Source organism: Hippichthys cyanospilos, chromosome 14 (genome assembly GCF_059441005.1).
Source record: "Hippichthys cyanospilos isolate Australia breed blue-spotted pipefish chromosome 14, RoL_Hcya_1.0, whole genome shotgun sequence".
Taxonomy (NCBI): Eukaryota; Metazoa; Chordata; class Actinopteri; order Syngnathiformes; family Syngnathidae; genus Hippichthys; species Hippichthys cyanospilos.
In genome coordinates this window covers 12,393,923-12,407,531 of record NC_142382.1, presented here as the reverse complement: position 1 = coordinate 12,407,531, position 13,609 = coordinate 12,393,923, and the positions used below count along the sequence as shown (strand labels likewise).

The 13,609-nt window shown below is 37.6% G+C and overlaps 2 protein-coding genes across 3 annotated transcripts in view; both read right to left on the bottom strand.

Moving 5' to 3' along the window:
* arhgef10 (Rho guanine nucleotide exchange factor 10) overlaps positions 1-4,091 on the bottom strand; it is a 48,758-nt gene extending 44,667 nt beyond the window's left edge. For both annotated transcript variants that reach the window (XM_088433506.1, XM_088433507.1), the window contains exon 1: positions 3,983-4,091. The gene's annotated coding sequence lies outside the window, so the exon portion shown is untranslated. The remainder of the gene's footprint in view (positions 1-3,982) is intronic.
* A 3,771-nt stretch (positions 4,092-7,862) lies between these two features.
* Positions 7,863-12,109, bottom strand: cln8 (CLN8 transmembrane ER and ERGIC protein). Its single transcript, XM_088432408.1, has 3 exons — positions 12,033-12,109; positions 10,902-11,507; positions 7,863-10,268 (listed from the first exon to the last, which is right to left on the bottom strand). The coding sequence occupies exons 2-3, from the start codon at positions 11,487-11,489 to the stop codon at positions 9,945-9,947; spliced, it is 912 nt and encodes a 303-aa protein (XP_088288534.1). The 5' UTR covers positions 11,490-11,507; positions 12,033-12,109; the 3' UTR covers positions 7,863-9,944.
* Between the last annotated feature and the right edge of the window lie 1,500 nt (positions 12,110-13,609).

Sequence of the window (13,609 nt, the reverse complement as noted above, 5' to 3'; positions counted from 1 at the left end):
ACATGCCCAGTAATCTCCTAACCATAGTACGAAGGCCGAACAGACATTTGTCTCTTTTTGGGCAATAACTTTTTTTTCTTTTATAAAACAAAGCACAAAGTGCATCGGAGCCTGGTGAGGAACAGCTAACGTTACGTGAAGCCCCGAGCACTAACCCCCATTTTTTAACAATGCAACGTACATTTTGTTAATGTCTTATAGCAGTTTTAGATTCAGGTATTACTATTCTTAAGGTTCAGTTTCTGCAAGTGTGGTGCAGAATACCTAAGCATATTTGGAATTAATAATAACTGTACACCTCTTGTCCATTATTAGTGGCCTTCTGACCTCACCTATTCAAAGCTCTACTGGCTGGCAATCAAACCTCTTTCAGGTGATCTTGTACGTCGGCATTTTCGCTTTCAATCTAAGAACATGTCTAACCCATTTAAGATGTAGTCAAACTAATGCTTTAATACTTGCTTGCATACTTTGTTTTAAAGCATATGTCATTCTTGAAAGGGATAAAGCAACTACAGTATGCTGGCACCAATTCCATGACTTCACATTTACACCATCTGGCAATCACACACAAGTATAGCCTCAGTTTGGTTCTCCAAATGCTTTTTTTGGGTGGAGTGTACTTAATGACGAGTGGGGTTCCACATATGGGCTGAAAGCTCTAAAATCAAGCCAGGCAAGAGGGTGGTGTAACGAGCGGAAGACTTTTGTTGTCTTTTCAAATGTATGGGGCTTGTTTGAGTGTTGCAATTGAATCATTCTCATTGGCTGAAATGTATGAAATCAGGCATATACAAACAGTCAGCCTAGAGTAAAGAGTGGATAGTACAGGAAAATCATTTGCAAGAAGGTTCGAGGGAGGACATTGCAATAGTTGACGAAATACTATTTTTTTTAAACTACATTGTTTTTCATCATTACATTTAAACACATATTTGAGGAGTATTTGGCTGATGCTTCAGATCATTAGAAATCTAAATAACCAAACCCCAAATGGATATATTCTCTAAAAGCTAGTGTTGACTAATTTCTAACTAATCCAAAACTGGATTCCAATTCACAAGTTAAAAGTGGAAACTATCCAACTGCCTTCTTAATCCCTTTCTGTTGTTTTGTTTTCTTGGCCTGACCTAAACTCTATTTGGAGCATGTTGTTTAGTCAAATGTGCTCTGAATACAGCAAAATCACTGTACTAGTACTGTACTTATAGATACAAAGCAAAACAATTAAAAACATTCACAAATTATTGCTCTAACTAAAACAACCTAAAACAGGTGACTACATTGGACAGCAAGAACAACAATCTGCAGTTAAACCTGCTTTTTAAATCCTTCCCAAAGTACTCTGTGGCTCATACTGTGATGAACCATCAAAAAATTCTGCGCCAAATGTTTCACTTCCCACCCTGCTTCACCTCCCACCCTGGCCTCAAGCAGGGTGGGAAGCCTGCAGAGTGCATCGAAGCAAAAAAGATCCTGAGGTTTCTAAATATATCCATGAACCTACACATGAACAATCAACAAGCAATCAGAGGAGGGCATGGTATCATGCATCACCTGACAGTTTTATTTGTGGACATCAATGATGAGAATAGTGGAAAACACATTTAAATAGTCAGGCCTGTAGAGTTTTCTTTAAGTTACATAAAGGTTCCATTTTATAAGGATTGCATGTCTGACCACTGTAATGTCATGTTTCAATGAGTGCCTTCAAAGAGACAATTAGAATTCAGCTATGTTTACATCGTATGAGATACACTGGAGTGCATTCTGACAAGATTCTACCAAATATGAGATCTAATAAAACATGACAAACACTGTTTGAATGTTGATTTACAGTGTATTGTTTTCTTTTGTTAATGTTGAAAAGCGTAGTTTAAGGTATAGTTATACAATTGTTATAGATATATTTTATAGTCAGCACGCCGAGTTGGGGTGGGCACGATATGTTTACACTATTCTGGGGGGGGGCTTTGCAGTTCTCCGGGCTAGCGGTCCCCGATCTTTTTTAGACCATGGAGTATGGATTTGAACATGTGAAAGTGAGATGTCAGTCTGTAAAACTGATCAAGCATGGTTAAATAATTGTTTTTCTGCCAATGATCCCTGAACAAAACATACCCTGTATCAGAAGGTATGTATTTACTGACACATCATACACATTGTAGAAGTCCCAAAGTGTACCAATATGAAGGGTACTGTCCCAGTGACAAGATGTTTGACCTTTAAAAGGTACAAATTTAGCTTCTTTTCTTGAGCGTGTACCATAAACATCCACCCATAAATATAATAATATTACTTAATAAAGGTGTTATGATGGTGACAGTTTCACTTTCCCACAACCCTGTTCGATTTCTAAATTGATTTCATACCATAATGGAGGTAGACCAATTGTCCAATGTTTGTTTGACCCTTATGGTTTCCCTCCTAGCACTTTTCAACAGCTACTAAACTAGCCCAAGCTTTTCTGTGGTAAACGTTTCCATGAAACACTAGGTGCCACGTCCTTACTTTGATGGAATAGCAATGAGCAAAGCAAGACGTTTTGCTGCTTAAACACAGCAGTGATACAAACAACAAATCTGATTGAAATCTTCGAAGTATTCTGCCCACCGGTTCACGACGTCCTGAGTTGAGGTCAGCAGCGCCCCATCGCCACTGTACACAGTGTCAATGGTGCACTGCTTCCCCCTCCTGAGACGCCGGATGGTGGACCAGAATTTCCTGAAAGCACAATGCAGTGATGATTGTATCGCTTCAGCATTTGCATTCGTTTCAACCCTGAACAAGTTATGTAAATAGACATACTGACCCATTTTGTGATTGGATCGGTGTTTGGTCCTTACTAAACTCGCTAATAGGCGGTCATGATCGCCCCCTCAAAATTCTGATTATGTTAAGTCGAACTTTTAAAAACTGATGGGGGTTGTCAATCAGAACATCCACAACTCATCTGGGAACTCACACATACAAATTGAAGTCCAGTGAGGAAAAATTTACCTGTATTCCCTGAGCCCACTCAAGATGTTTGTTAGGGGGGCATTTGTTGTTGCAGCCAAACCACCATGGTGATTTGCTAAACAAATTATCAGTGGAGATTCCAACAGCTGTATGTGTGGTGTCAACATGAATGGCAAAAGACAACCACCAATTATTGCATTTATACAGTAGTTGTTATAGCGTTATGAAGTCACATAACGTTCAGAGTTTTATGAAGACAAATTGATGGAATTGGGAAATGCTTGAAATTTTTTATTTGTCCACCTGTAAAGACAAACATTCCAGATGACTGGAGCTAGGCAGCCTGCTCACTCCGGAATGCTATGCATGACTACTTGAATTTGTTGTGTGCTTGACTACGCCAGTTCAAAAAAACGTTACTTGGACCGGACCACACTTCCTTACTAAATTTAAGAATAAATACCACATGCCAACTTGATTTGTTAGCCTGCAAAAAAACTCGTTGTACATTAATAAATTTTATGGCAACTTCTATCAAAGGTGACATGTTTTATATGAGGATCATATGATGGGAATTGTAGTTTGAATTTGCAATTGTATATCACGTAGAGGCAACGTTTGAGAGGCAAAGTCAGGCGGAAAAATGTTTACAGTAGTACTAGGATTGTAAAAATCCAGCATACTGACAGAGAAGTCGACAAGATTGTATTTTCTATTGCAATTGTTTCATTTGGAACAGTGTTGGAGAATGAATTACTCGGAGCTGAAAAATTCCAGTTGTCTACAATTCGGACACGTTGACACTGAGTAACTTTGTTGCTGGCCAGTGTTGGCAACTTGACAACCTGTGGCGCCACGTAAAGTCGTGTCCCAACACGCCAACTTCCAACACAGAGATTGTGTACCGTAAACTACGGGAAACCCGTCACAATTGTTCAAGTAGGTAAATTTAACTTTACTCGAGATTTGGGGGTACTGCATATAACTTTGCCTGAAACAATAAAACACTTTTTCAACTCACCATTTTATGAATTCCGGCAAGTGCTACAGTTGAACTCTTTGGAGTAATCCTGCACCCGCTGAAGGCAATGTTGGACTTTTTAGTGACAAGACATCACTTTTCTCTTTACGTCCTTAACTTGGCTTCCTTCGATGTAAACTGGCTCCATCCTGGCAAAACCCTCCTTTGCAGTGCTAGCATCTGATTAGTCGATGGGCAAGCTCAGACCGTATTCATTGGTAGAATGATGTGTCAATCAGTTAGCCAACGTCTTCCTCTCAGGGAGGACTGGAATGTGCCCACGTGACTTGTGAGGTGGCTCCCGACTGCACAGCTGTCCAGGGAAGAAGATTTTGGATTGATGGATGATGTTTTGAAGGGATTACATTGGACGCCTGCAGCTTTCTGTTGATAAAGAATAATAAATTGTTATTTTACCGGTTGGTTATTTGCATATATATATATATATATATATATATATATATATATATATATATATATATATATATATATATATATATATATATATATATATATATATATATATATATATACAGCAACATGCACGACATTTAAGAAAGTGTGTACAGTAGCTATACACAATCATTTATATGCACTGATATTAAAAGCGAGTGGGCGAGGTTAATTCACCGTTCTTAAAATTTATGAATGCACAAGTCAAGGAATTATATGTAAAACGTCCCATCAGAGGTTTGATCTACGTACATTCTATTTGAAGCCTCTCAATGCCTGGATTCTGTTGAACCATTGTCAGGCATCATATTAGGCATCATATGATTTCAAAATAATAATTGATTAATAGTGTTTTGTTACTCTACTTTTGTCTTGTGAATCTAAAATGAGACAGTGGATAGTACAGTTCTGTACTGTATACCCAAATTGCCATTTGTCAATTGCAAGATGTCAAATTGTCCATGAAAGTCGAATGCAACTGGGAAAAAAATGTAAATCATAGCTTCCAGAAGTTTGCTATGACTAAACCTGAATGAAATGGTTAGGTCACCAACAAGAGCTGCAGACTATTGATGATGATCGTCATCATTTGCATCAGGTGTGTGAAAGGAGGGATACATCTAAAACTACAGAAAGGGGCCCTGTTTCACAGTTCTTAACATGAAAAAGAAAAGATTAAACTGAATGAAAAAAAAGCAGCAACAACTTAATTTAAACTTAAACCAGTCCCAATTTTCTTTTTGCTTGTCACTTAACCATTCTCAAATGATAGACATGTATTGCACCAAAACTAAAATGTTTCTTAATAATAGTTTTTGTTTCAAGTTAACTTAAAACAGAACATTTATTGACAAAGACGCTTTATCACTCCTCTAACAAGGCCGTATCACTGCTGAGTGTTTTATCTGGGTGAAGCTTGTTTGAAAATGTAAAAGGTATTTTTTTCATGATTATTTTGAGGCATGCAAAATGGTTAATGGGCACTCATTTCAGATCATTATTAAATGTACTTCACAGGCAGAACACGAAACGACACCGCCCCGATCAAAGGAAGGAAGAAAACATATTTCACTCTTTAGTTGCACGTGTGCAACCTCTGGTGGACAAAATAATTACAATATACTGTACAGTACAGTAACTACAATTTAATACAGAACAGTTAGGCAATTTACCCATGTGACAACCCCGACTCCCTATATTGTATTACAGTATTTTTTTTAAAAAGTTGCCAATTTAAATACAGTGAAATTCTGAAATTAAATAACTTAAGTCGGAAAATATTGTTTACTTTATTTGTCCAAAAACTTTTTTCTTATTAAGTTTTAAACTTTTTCTTCTTTATCTTAAGAAATATCTTAAATATTTTAATGAATAAACATCAATGTAAAAGTTCACTGGAACGTTCAAATAATTTAATTTAAAAAAATATAGTAAAAAGTGTACATTTTATTTAAAGCAGAGTCGTCCACAACAGATGCTAGGTGTATTGGACACCTTCGGTGTGATTGTGAGTGGTTGTTTGTCTCTGTGTGTCCTGCGATGAGTTGGCAACTAGTCCAGGGTGTCCCCCGCCTACTACCCGAAGACAGCTGGGTAGTCGGCAGGGTAGTAGGTACCAGCAAGCAAGCGACCCTAGTGAGGATAAGGGGCTGTTGAAAATAAATGTATGGATGCATGGATGTCTGCATCAGTAACATATAATACAGATGATGGTCCCTCGTCAACGATTTTAGAAGATTTTGAGGGGGGTGTCTTCAAAGGGCCCTGGAGTGCCGCTACCAACTGCCCATCGCTGGTGTCACTTCAATCAAAGTAACAATAACATTTGACACAAAGTGTATAATCTTGATTCAGAGCACCTCCAGACCATTTACCATAAGAAAAATGGTGCAATTTTAGTGGAAGATGCAAAAGGCATGCATTTCATATTGTGTTAATTTTTCAGATCATGAGTTGATTTAAGAAGTTATTAATCTATTAATTTAGGGATCAGAAAAACCCATCAATTTTCTACAGCCGCATATCCTAGCAGTCTACAGGAAGTAAGCGGGGTACACCCTGAACTGGTTGCCAGCCATTTGCAGAGCACACAGTGGACGAATAACCATCCAAGCACCCAATCACACCCAAGGACAATTCAGAGTGCCCAATACTCCTACAATGCATGGTTTTGGAATGTGGCAGGAAGCCAGAGAGCCTGATGAGAACCCACGCCGAGCTAAGGAAGAACAAACTCCACACAAAGAGGCTAAAACAAGCTGGATTGAACTCGGAACTGTGAGATATGAAACAGTTTAGCATTAAAATGTTTTTGAGCATATGTATTACTATTATATAGTATTAGCATATTTATTACTATTATTAATACAGTGGCCGACAGGTGCAAATGCACTGCAACCGACAGAACGTTACAAACATAGAAAGGAGGCAAAAGACAAAATGAAACACCAAAATGAAGAAAAAATGACTAGATCTACTTGTATGAATAAAAGAGGGCTCGACAAGATGTGTGGTCAGAGCAGTAGTAGACTGTAACTGTACACATCTCTGTTTGTTCTCCTCACAAGCAAAAAGAATCTAAATCCTCTTATCTTCCCTCCTTGTGTGTCATTTATTAATTGTTCTAGAATCTAGGTGAACTGAAGCTGACATTTCCAAACAAAAAATACAGTAGCAAACGCAATAAAAAGCAGCAAAAATAAAAGCAATCACAAAAACATTTGAAATCTAGTCTATCCTCAACTCATTTTCCTTTGTTTTGTTCTCAATTATGCGTGCAAAAGCACTTCTCCTTTTAAGTAACCTACAACATTTACTGTAACCTAAAACATTTGAGTAACCTATGCACATTACTGTTTCTTCAAACGACCAGATAACTGCCGACAATGGTGCATAGGACACATCCCAAAAAGTCAATAATTGTTTTTGGCCATTTAGGTGTGTCAGTCGACATCCCCTGCCTTATGGGAGGAGACAGTAAATATGTACTTTAGTATCTAAAATGCTTTAGCTATGAGAAGAAAAATAAGACGGACATAGTAAGCCAAAAGGTTGACAAATAGGCACATGTTAAATGAAATAAATAAATTTATATATATATATATATATATATATATATATATATATATATATATATATATATATATATATATATATATATATATTATATATATATATATATATATATACACACACACACACACACACACACACACAGTATGCATGCAAATAATACACACAGCCACAAATGGGATTTCAACCAAATCACTCTCTCAATTTTATTATTAAACTGCAATAAGTGCATTTGGTTGCAGGTTTCATCACAATGAAGTGTACATGATATAACAATTGTTTACCTTCAGAAGCATCTAGGATATGCATCACCATTGGAAGAAAATGGCCAGTGGAAGTTACCTTAATTGCCTCTACGCATCCTGCCAGAGTACTGAAATGGCGCGCTGTGAAAGTGAGGTTAATTGACCGAAACAACAAACTACTGTATAGGCAAGCAAAACTGCATTCTCAAAGACAAAGAACCCTGTGGCTGTGAGCAGAGTGAACCCTGACAAGTCTTCCTGCCCTCTCACTATGTCTACTCAACCTTGATTCATAAGGGAGTGCTCTAAACCCAGCCCATATACACTGTATGCTTCATACCATGCAGGTAGGCAAATAGTTCCGGTGTAACTTCTATTTAGCTGGCAAGGAGTGGTACACGTGGGGCAGTGACGACGATGGGGGGTGAACAAGGAAGAAAACTGATGCATAGAAGGAAAAACTTTAGCCATTTAATTTTAATTGAACATCCCACTGCATCTACTCTACAATGGCCTGGGATGTAGCATTAAATTAGACAAAGGCAGTTTCTGCTCAAAATCCATTGTCAGGAGATCAGACCCAAACCCCTAGAAGAAAGTGTTGGATAGGCAAAGATGCATGTCCAGCAATGGTGAGAACATTTTAGTTACACCCTCAACTGGTTGTAAACCAAATTGCAGGGCACACAAAGACGACCAACCATTCACACTTACAAAAAACACCTGAGGGCAATTCTTGGAGAGTTCAAGCAAAAATCAAGGGCACACACGCACAGTGCGCACACATACGAACACACACACCTGATTTTTTTTTTTTTTAATTGTTAATTTTAGGAATGAACTTTACATTTTATACATTGAAAATTGGGTAACGTTAGTTTATAAAAATAAATAGTAAAACCATGCTTGTCTGTTGCTTTTAGTAAGTGTAAGTAAATAGCCGATGAAAACTGCACAGAACCTCGCCACACACACACCTGATAATACAATACCGAAACCTTTACTTCTGCAATGCGAAACACACAGGAAGTTCTACATCTTTTGGTGATAATACTTTTTAGAGAAATATACTGATACTGTATGCCATTTACATAAAGTCAAAGCAGACATTGAGGTTGTTCGGTATATTCAAATGTTCGAAAGATCAATCATGATGATACCTTGGGATAAATAATTTATAGGATGGGGCACAAGTTTACATACATAGACTTTGTTTACCAATTATGTGTTAAGTATTTGACCATAAAAAAGTGTACAGTATACGTTTCCCAATGTATAGAAACTTAAGAACTCTGTATTTTCTGGCAAAGAGAATGATGATTCATGCTTTGAACTACATGGGTAGCAAGCAACAAGGCTTTCACTAAACTGAAACTAATTTGCAGATATCACATGAACAGACTTGACTTGTAGTTAAGAACACTTTGAGGTAATGCTAACTCAAGTCTGGTTCAGATTTATTACATGACATGGCGTGAAAAAGAACACATGCACATAAACAAACAAACAAAAAGTCTTACACTTATTCTATCATATAGTAATGCATACTACACTCAATCATACTGTTAAAAGATGCTAACTAAAAGAAAATCTCTCTGTAACACTTTAGTTTATAATAAAAGCATCAGTCATAAAGCGCCCGTGTGGATGTCACTCAGTCATTCAAGCTGCGGTGAGCACCGACTTGTTTTAAACTTGACATTACTACTGTGAAAATTCTGTTGTGTTGTAAAGTGACCAAAAGTTTATTTCCGCCTGCTAAGTAAATCTTTGCTGTTAAATTCCCCAATAAGTGCATTTTCATAAAAGTAAATCTGTTGTTTTCAACGATAATTTAAACCATAGTTTATCTATTGAATGCAATGTTTCTACTCAACAGCTTTTTTTTTGTACTTCATTAAAACATTCAAACTCCTTTATATACTGCTCAAAAGCATAAAGGGAACATTTGGGGTTCCGCTGTGCTGTTAAAGTGTGCCCTTGACTTTTTTTAAGCTGTATATTCTCAGAAATTAGTACCTAATAGTTGTCTTTGGATCAATGGTCCCTGACAATGGTCCGTGGCCCTGTGCTATTTTGTTTTGTTTTTTTTTGTTTTTTTTAAGTGAAGGCTATTATTCAGCCAGCAGCCATAAAGGCTTAACTGAATTCAAAATGTAAAGCAGTCAGGTTCGCAACTTCCCTGTTACTTTTTAGCTTATATGGGGTTTGACACCATCACCCTGATCCCGAGTGGGACTGTTTCCAGGTGCCGGCTTATTGCCAAAGTTCCAGTCAACAGGATTGAACAGCTGCATGGTCTTCTTGTAGGTCCAAAATGGATTCATGATAAAGGTGAGTAGCAGCAGGCCGATGTAGAAGATGAGGCGTAAGGCCAGGGGGAAGTGGTTGTTGATTAATCCCCAGTGCTTAAAGCTTACCCACCAAAGGTAGTAAGTGAGAACAATGCGACAATGGAACATGTGGATCATCACCCACTGGTTGGCTTTCCAGAACAGACTGCTGGCCCATCCTGCCTGGTACCGGCAAAGAGAGAGAATAGGGTTTTTATTTTTTCTAAACTTCACAGTATGTACAAGGAGTGTCATAATTGTCAAAAGATTTAAATATTAAGTGTGTCAATATTGTCGTGATCTTGTCTGAGACTTTTGCCCAGTTGGAAGGATAAACAATTTCTTTGCTATCCATTTAAAGCATTTCCAAACATACGTTCAACCCTGTAAAAAAATATAAAAGCCTTCTTTAGGGTGGTAATCTAAATTTTTATGTGTACTTCATGCTTGTGGAGTAGAGCAAATGTAATACCTTCCAAACATGAAGTTGAAAATGACTAACAACTATAACATGCTGTGTTGAACTGATGTGATTTGGAAGTGGGAAAAAAGAACGTCTCGACCAGAAATAGATATACAGTAGGACTTCCTTCTTCTCAGAACAATATAACTAATTTTTACAATCATGTTTTAAAGAAATGAAACCTCTTGTCTATTGTATGATATCAAATTGAGGACTGTATAACTACTTCTAGAATTTCTATTTAAAACCATTGTTTTCTTGAAATGCAATTTAGTTCTGCAGTTTACTTCAAATTTGCAAGTGGGCCCCAGGTTACTGATTTCATAAATACAGGCAATGTACCATCATTTTACCTTCAGAAGCATCCAGGATATGCAGGTAAATGGTGTGCTCATTTCGAGCAGTAGCACCACCATTGGCACAAAGTGGCCCATGGACTCTGTCATCACTGCCCCTCCATACCCTGCCAGGGCGAAGAAATGGTGCGCTGCTAGGGCGAGGTCGAGTGAGCGAAACACCAAACTGTAGGTATGAAATGCTAAATTCTCAAAGACAAAGAACCCAGCAGCTGTCAGGATAGCAAACCACGTCCAGTCCTCCTGCCCCCTCCCAATGTCCCTGCTCAGGTTTGAATCCTGAGTAAGTGCCCTGAGACCGGCTACTGAACTTTGGATTCCAAACACTGCGCGTGTAGCTGCAAGGTTCCAGAAGACCTTCTCTTTTGCTTGTAGGCAGTTGTATGTGTGGGAAAGTGATGATGATAGGAGGTGAGTGAGGAGGAAGACCGATGCATAAAAGGCAAAACCCAACCCAACTAGTTGGAATCGAATCTCCCAAGAAAAGTATTCTGCTATGGCTTGGGAGCTGTCATCAAATGGAGGTAGTTGTTGTCCAGGATCCATGGTCAGAAGAAAAGGTAATAGCTCAGCAGCTTCATACATACATAATATTATAGTTACCTGCAAAGCAAGAGAAGATATAATGTGTGTGCTTTTTTTTCACAGATGGGGTTTTTATTTTTATTTTCTTTAAGGTAACATTGATTTACTTCAGGGGTTTCAATGAATTACTTGTCACTAAGATTGACTATACAAAACAAGATCGTGTAGTCAATTGTCATGTGTTAATATAATTGTCCCCATGGTATCACCTAACTATATGCGTACATTTTTCCATTGTATATGGACAAACATTTAAAGTCTTCATGAACTACCGCATTTAAAAATGAGATAGCAGGCAGAGCTATGTGTATTTTGTTGTTACGTTGTATTTCTTGTTTATTTGTCGCTAAAAATATGATAATTGCATTGCAATCAAGACTCAAATGAGGCTGGCACGAGTAAACTAAACGAGTAAACTCAGGGAAGCATCAAACTCGCTGAATTCGAAATACGTACAAGAAAAGACAATTTTGCAAACTGGCAACATAACACATGAAGCCAAAGTAAACTCAAAAATGAAGTTAAAAGATTGTGGGTACTTACATGAGTTAAGATATTTGCAATTGCGTCTCCATCTCCGGTCACACGACATCAATCTAGTCACGTGACCAAACAACCAGGAAATCCCACCTACTTTGAATTTTCAGACACTCCATTGGACAAAATTCGGGTGAGCTCTTCCTGTCTCAAAAGTGACGTATTTTACAACCACTTCAACGGCCAGTCCTTACTTGTGTCTCCATAAAATATTCTCGTGAAATTTAGTTAAATTATAAAATATTTATATAAATTTGAGTTTTGCGTTTTAATCGTGCGTTTTTGCATTGACGATTACTTCAACCGACTATTTTCCAAGTTACACTGCCAATTTAATCTTGTGACGTATTACCACCTAGTGGTCTTTTTGTTTAATTGCAGTTTTACAACGTAATCAATTACATTTGCATTCTCGGGGTCCTAATTTTGATTTTAACGTAAGTACTTTACTTGAAAAGGTTTAAGCATTCTTGCTAAAAAATGCAGAAGTTTAATGTTGTGAGGGATTTCCAGAGTGTCAGCCTTCCGTTACCTGACTGTGAAAATCATTTTGTTCGTTACCGATAAAGCGTTGTATTTTAATCCTTAAGTAAAAGTCAAAGGCGTTAAATAACACATTAGCACAAGAATTTTGCCCATGAGCAGGATTATTACAATGCGATATGTGTCCCATGTGCCCTCATAGGGTTGACTTGCAAAGTTCTGTTTGTTTCCATAATGCTATTCGGAATTTGCTGAGTCGGGTTGCTTTTGCTGTCAGTGCTCTCACTGAAAAACCCGAAGCATCTGTCTGGCCTTGTGACATTCATGGACATGTTACTGACAGTCAGATTTTATATTTAAGCCTTCATTCCATCTCCTTTTTTTTTAATCTACAGAAGTTGCATCCTGTCATTGCCACGGTGGACTTAAGACGATGGAGACAGAAGTGCCAGGTGCAGACATAAAAAATAAAAGCCAGGAGAATTGTCGTAAACAGTAAGAACCAACCATTCTACCACGTCACTTTCCTTTCCAGTAGGTGTCAAACACGTTGTCAGAATGCTGCCCTAATGGTATTTTAAGTACATTCTAATATTCAAAATGAAGCTTCAAAATTGTGAAAGATCGAGTCATAGTCTCGCCTCTCAAATAGTGTGGGTGTAAGACACCCACTCAGCCCCCTGAAGAATGGATGCTTTTTTTGCATGAAACTTAAGGAAGTTATGTAAGTACTTCCAGCAAGATTTACTGGAACAGTATCAATTTTAAATTCAACATATTACAAAAGAATACAGCATTTGTAAATTGGAATGAAGCAATATAAATGTGAACACAGCATCAGATTGTCCTGCCAGCAATAAAAAAAAGGAAAAAAGAAACAATACCAACCTTACTCTAAAGACAGTTGAGGTAAAAATAATCCGAAATGATGGGTCAAAAAGGGACTGACCCAATATTTAGGTTAATATGACCCAACTTTCTTTCTTTGTTTTGTTTAAAACAACCCAATTTGTGAAGATGTCTTGTACAAAAAGCAAACCAAAATAAGTTTTGTTTTGTGCAAAACAACCCAGAAAGTTGCGTCAAATTTTGGGTCGTCC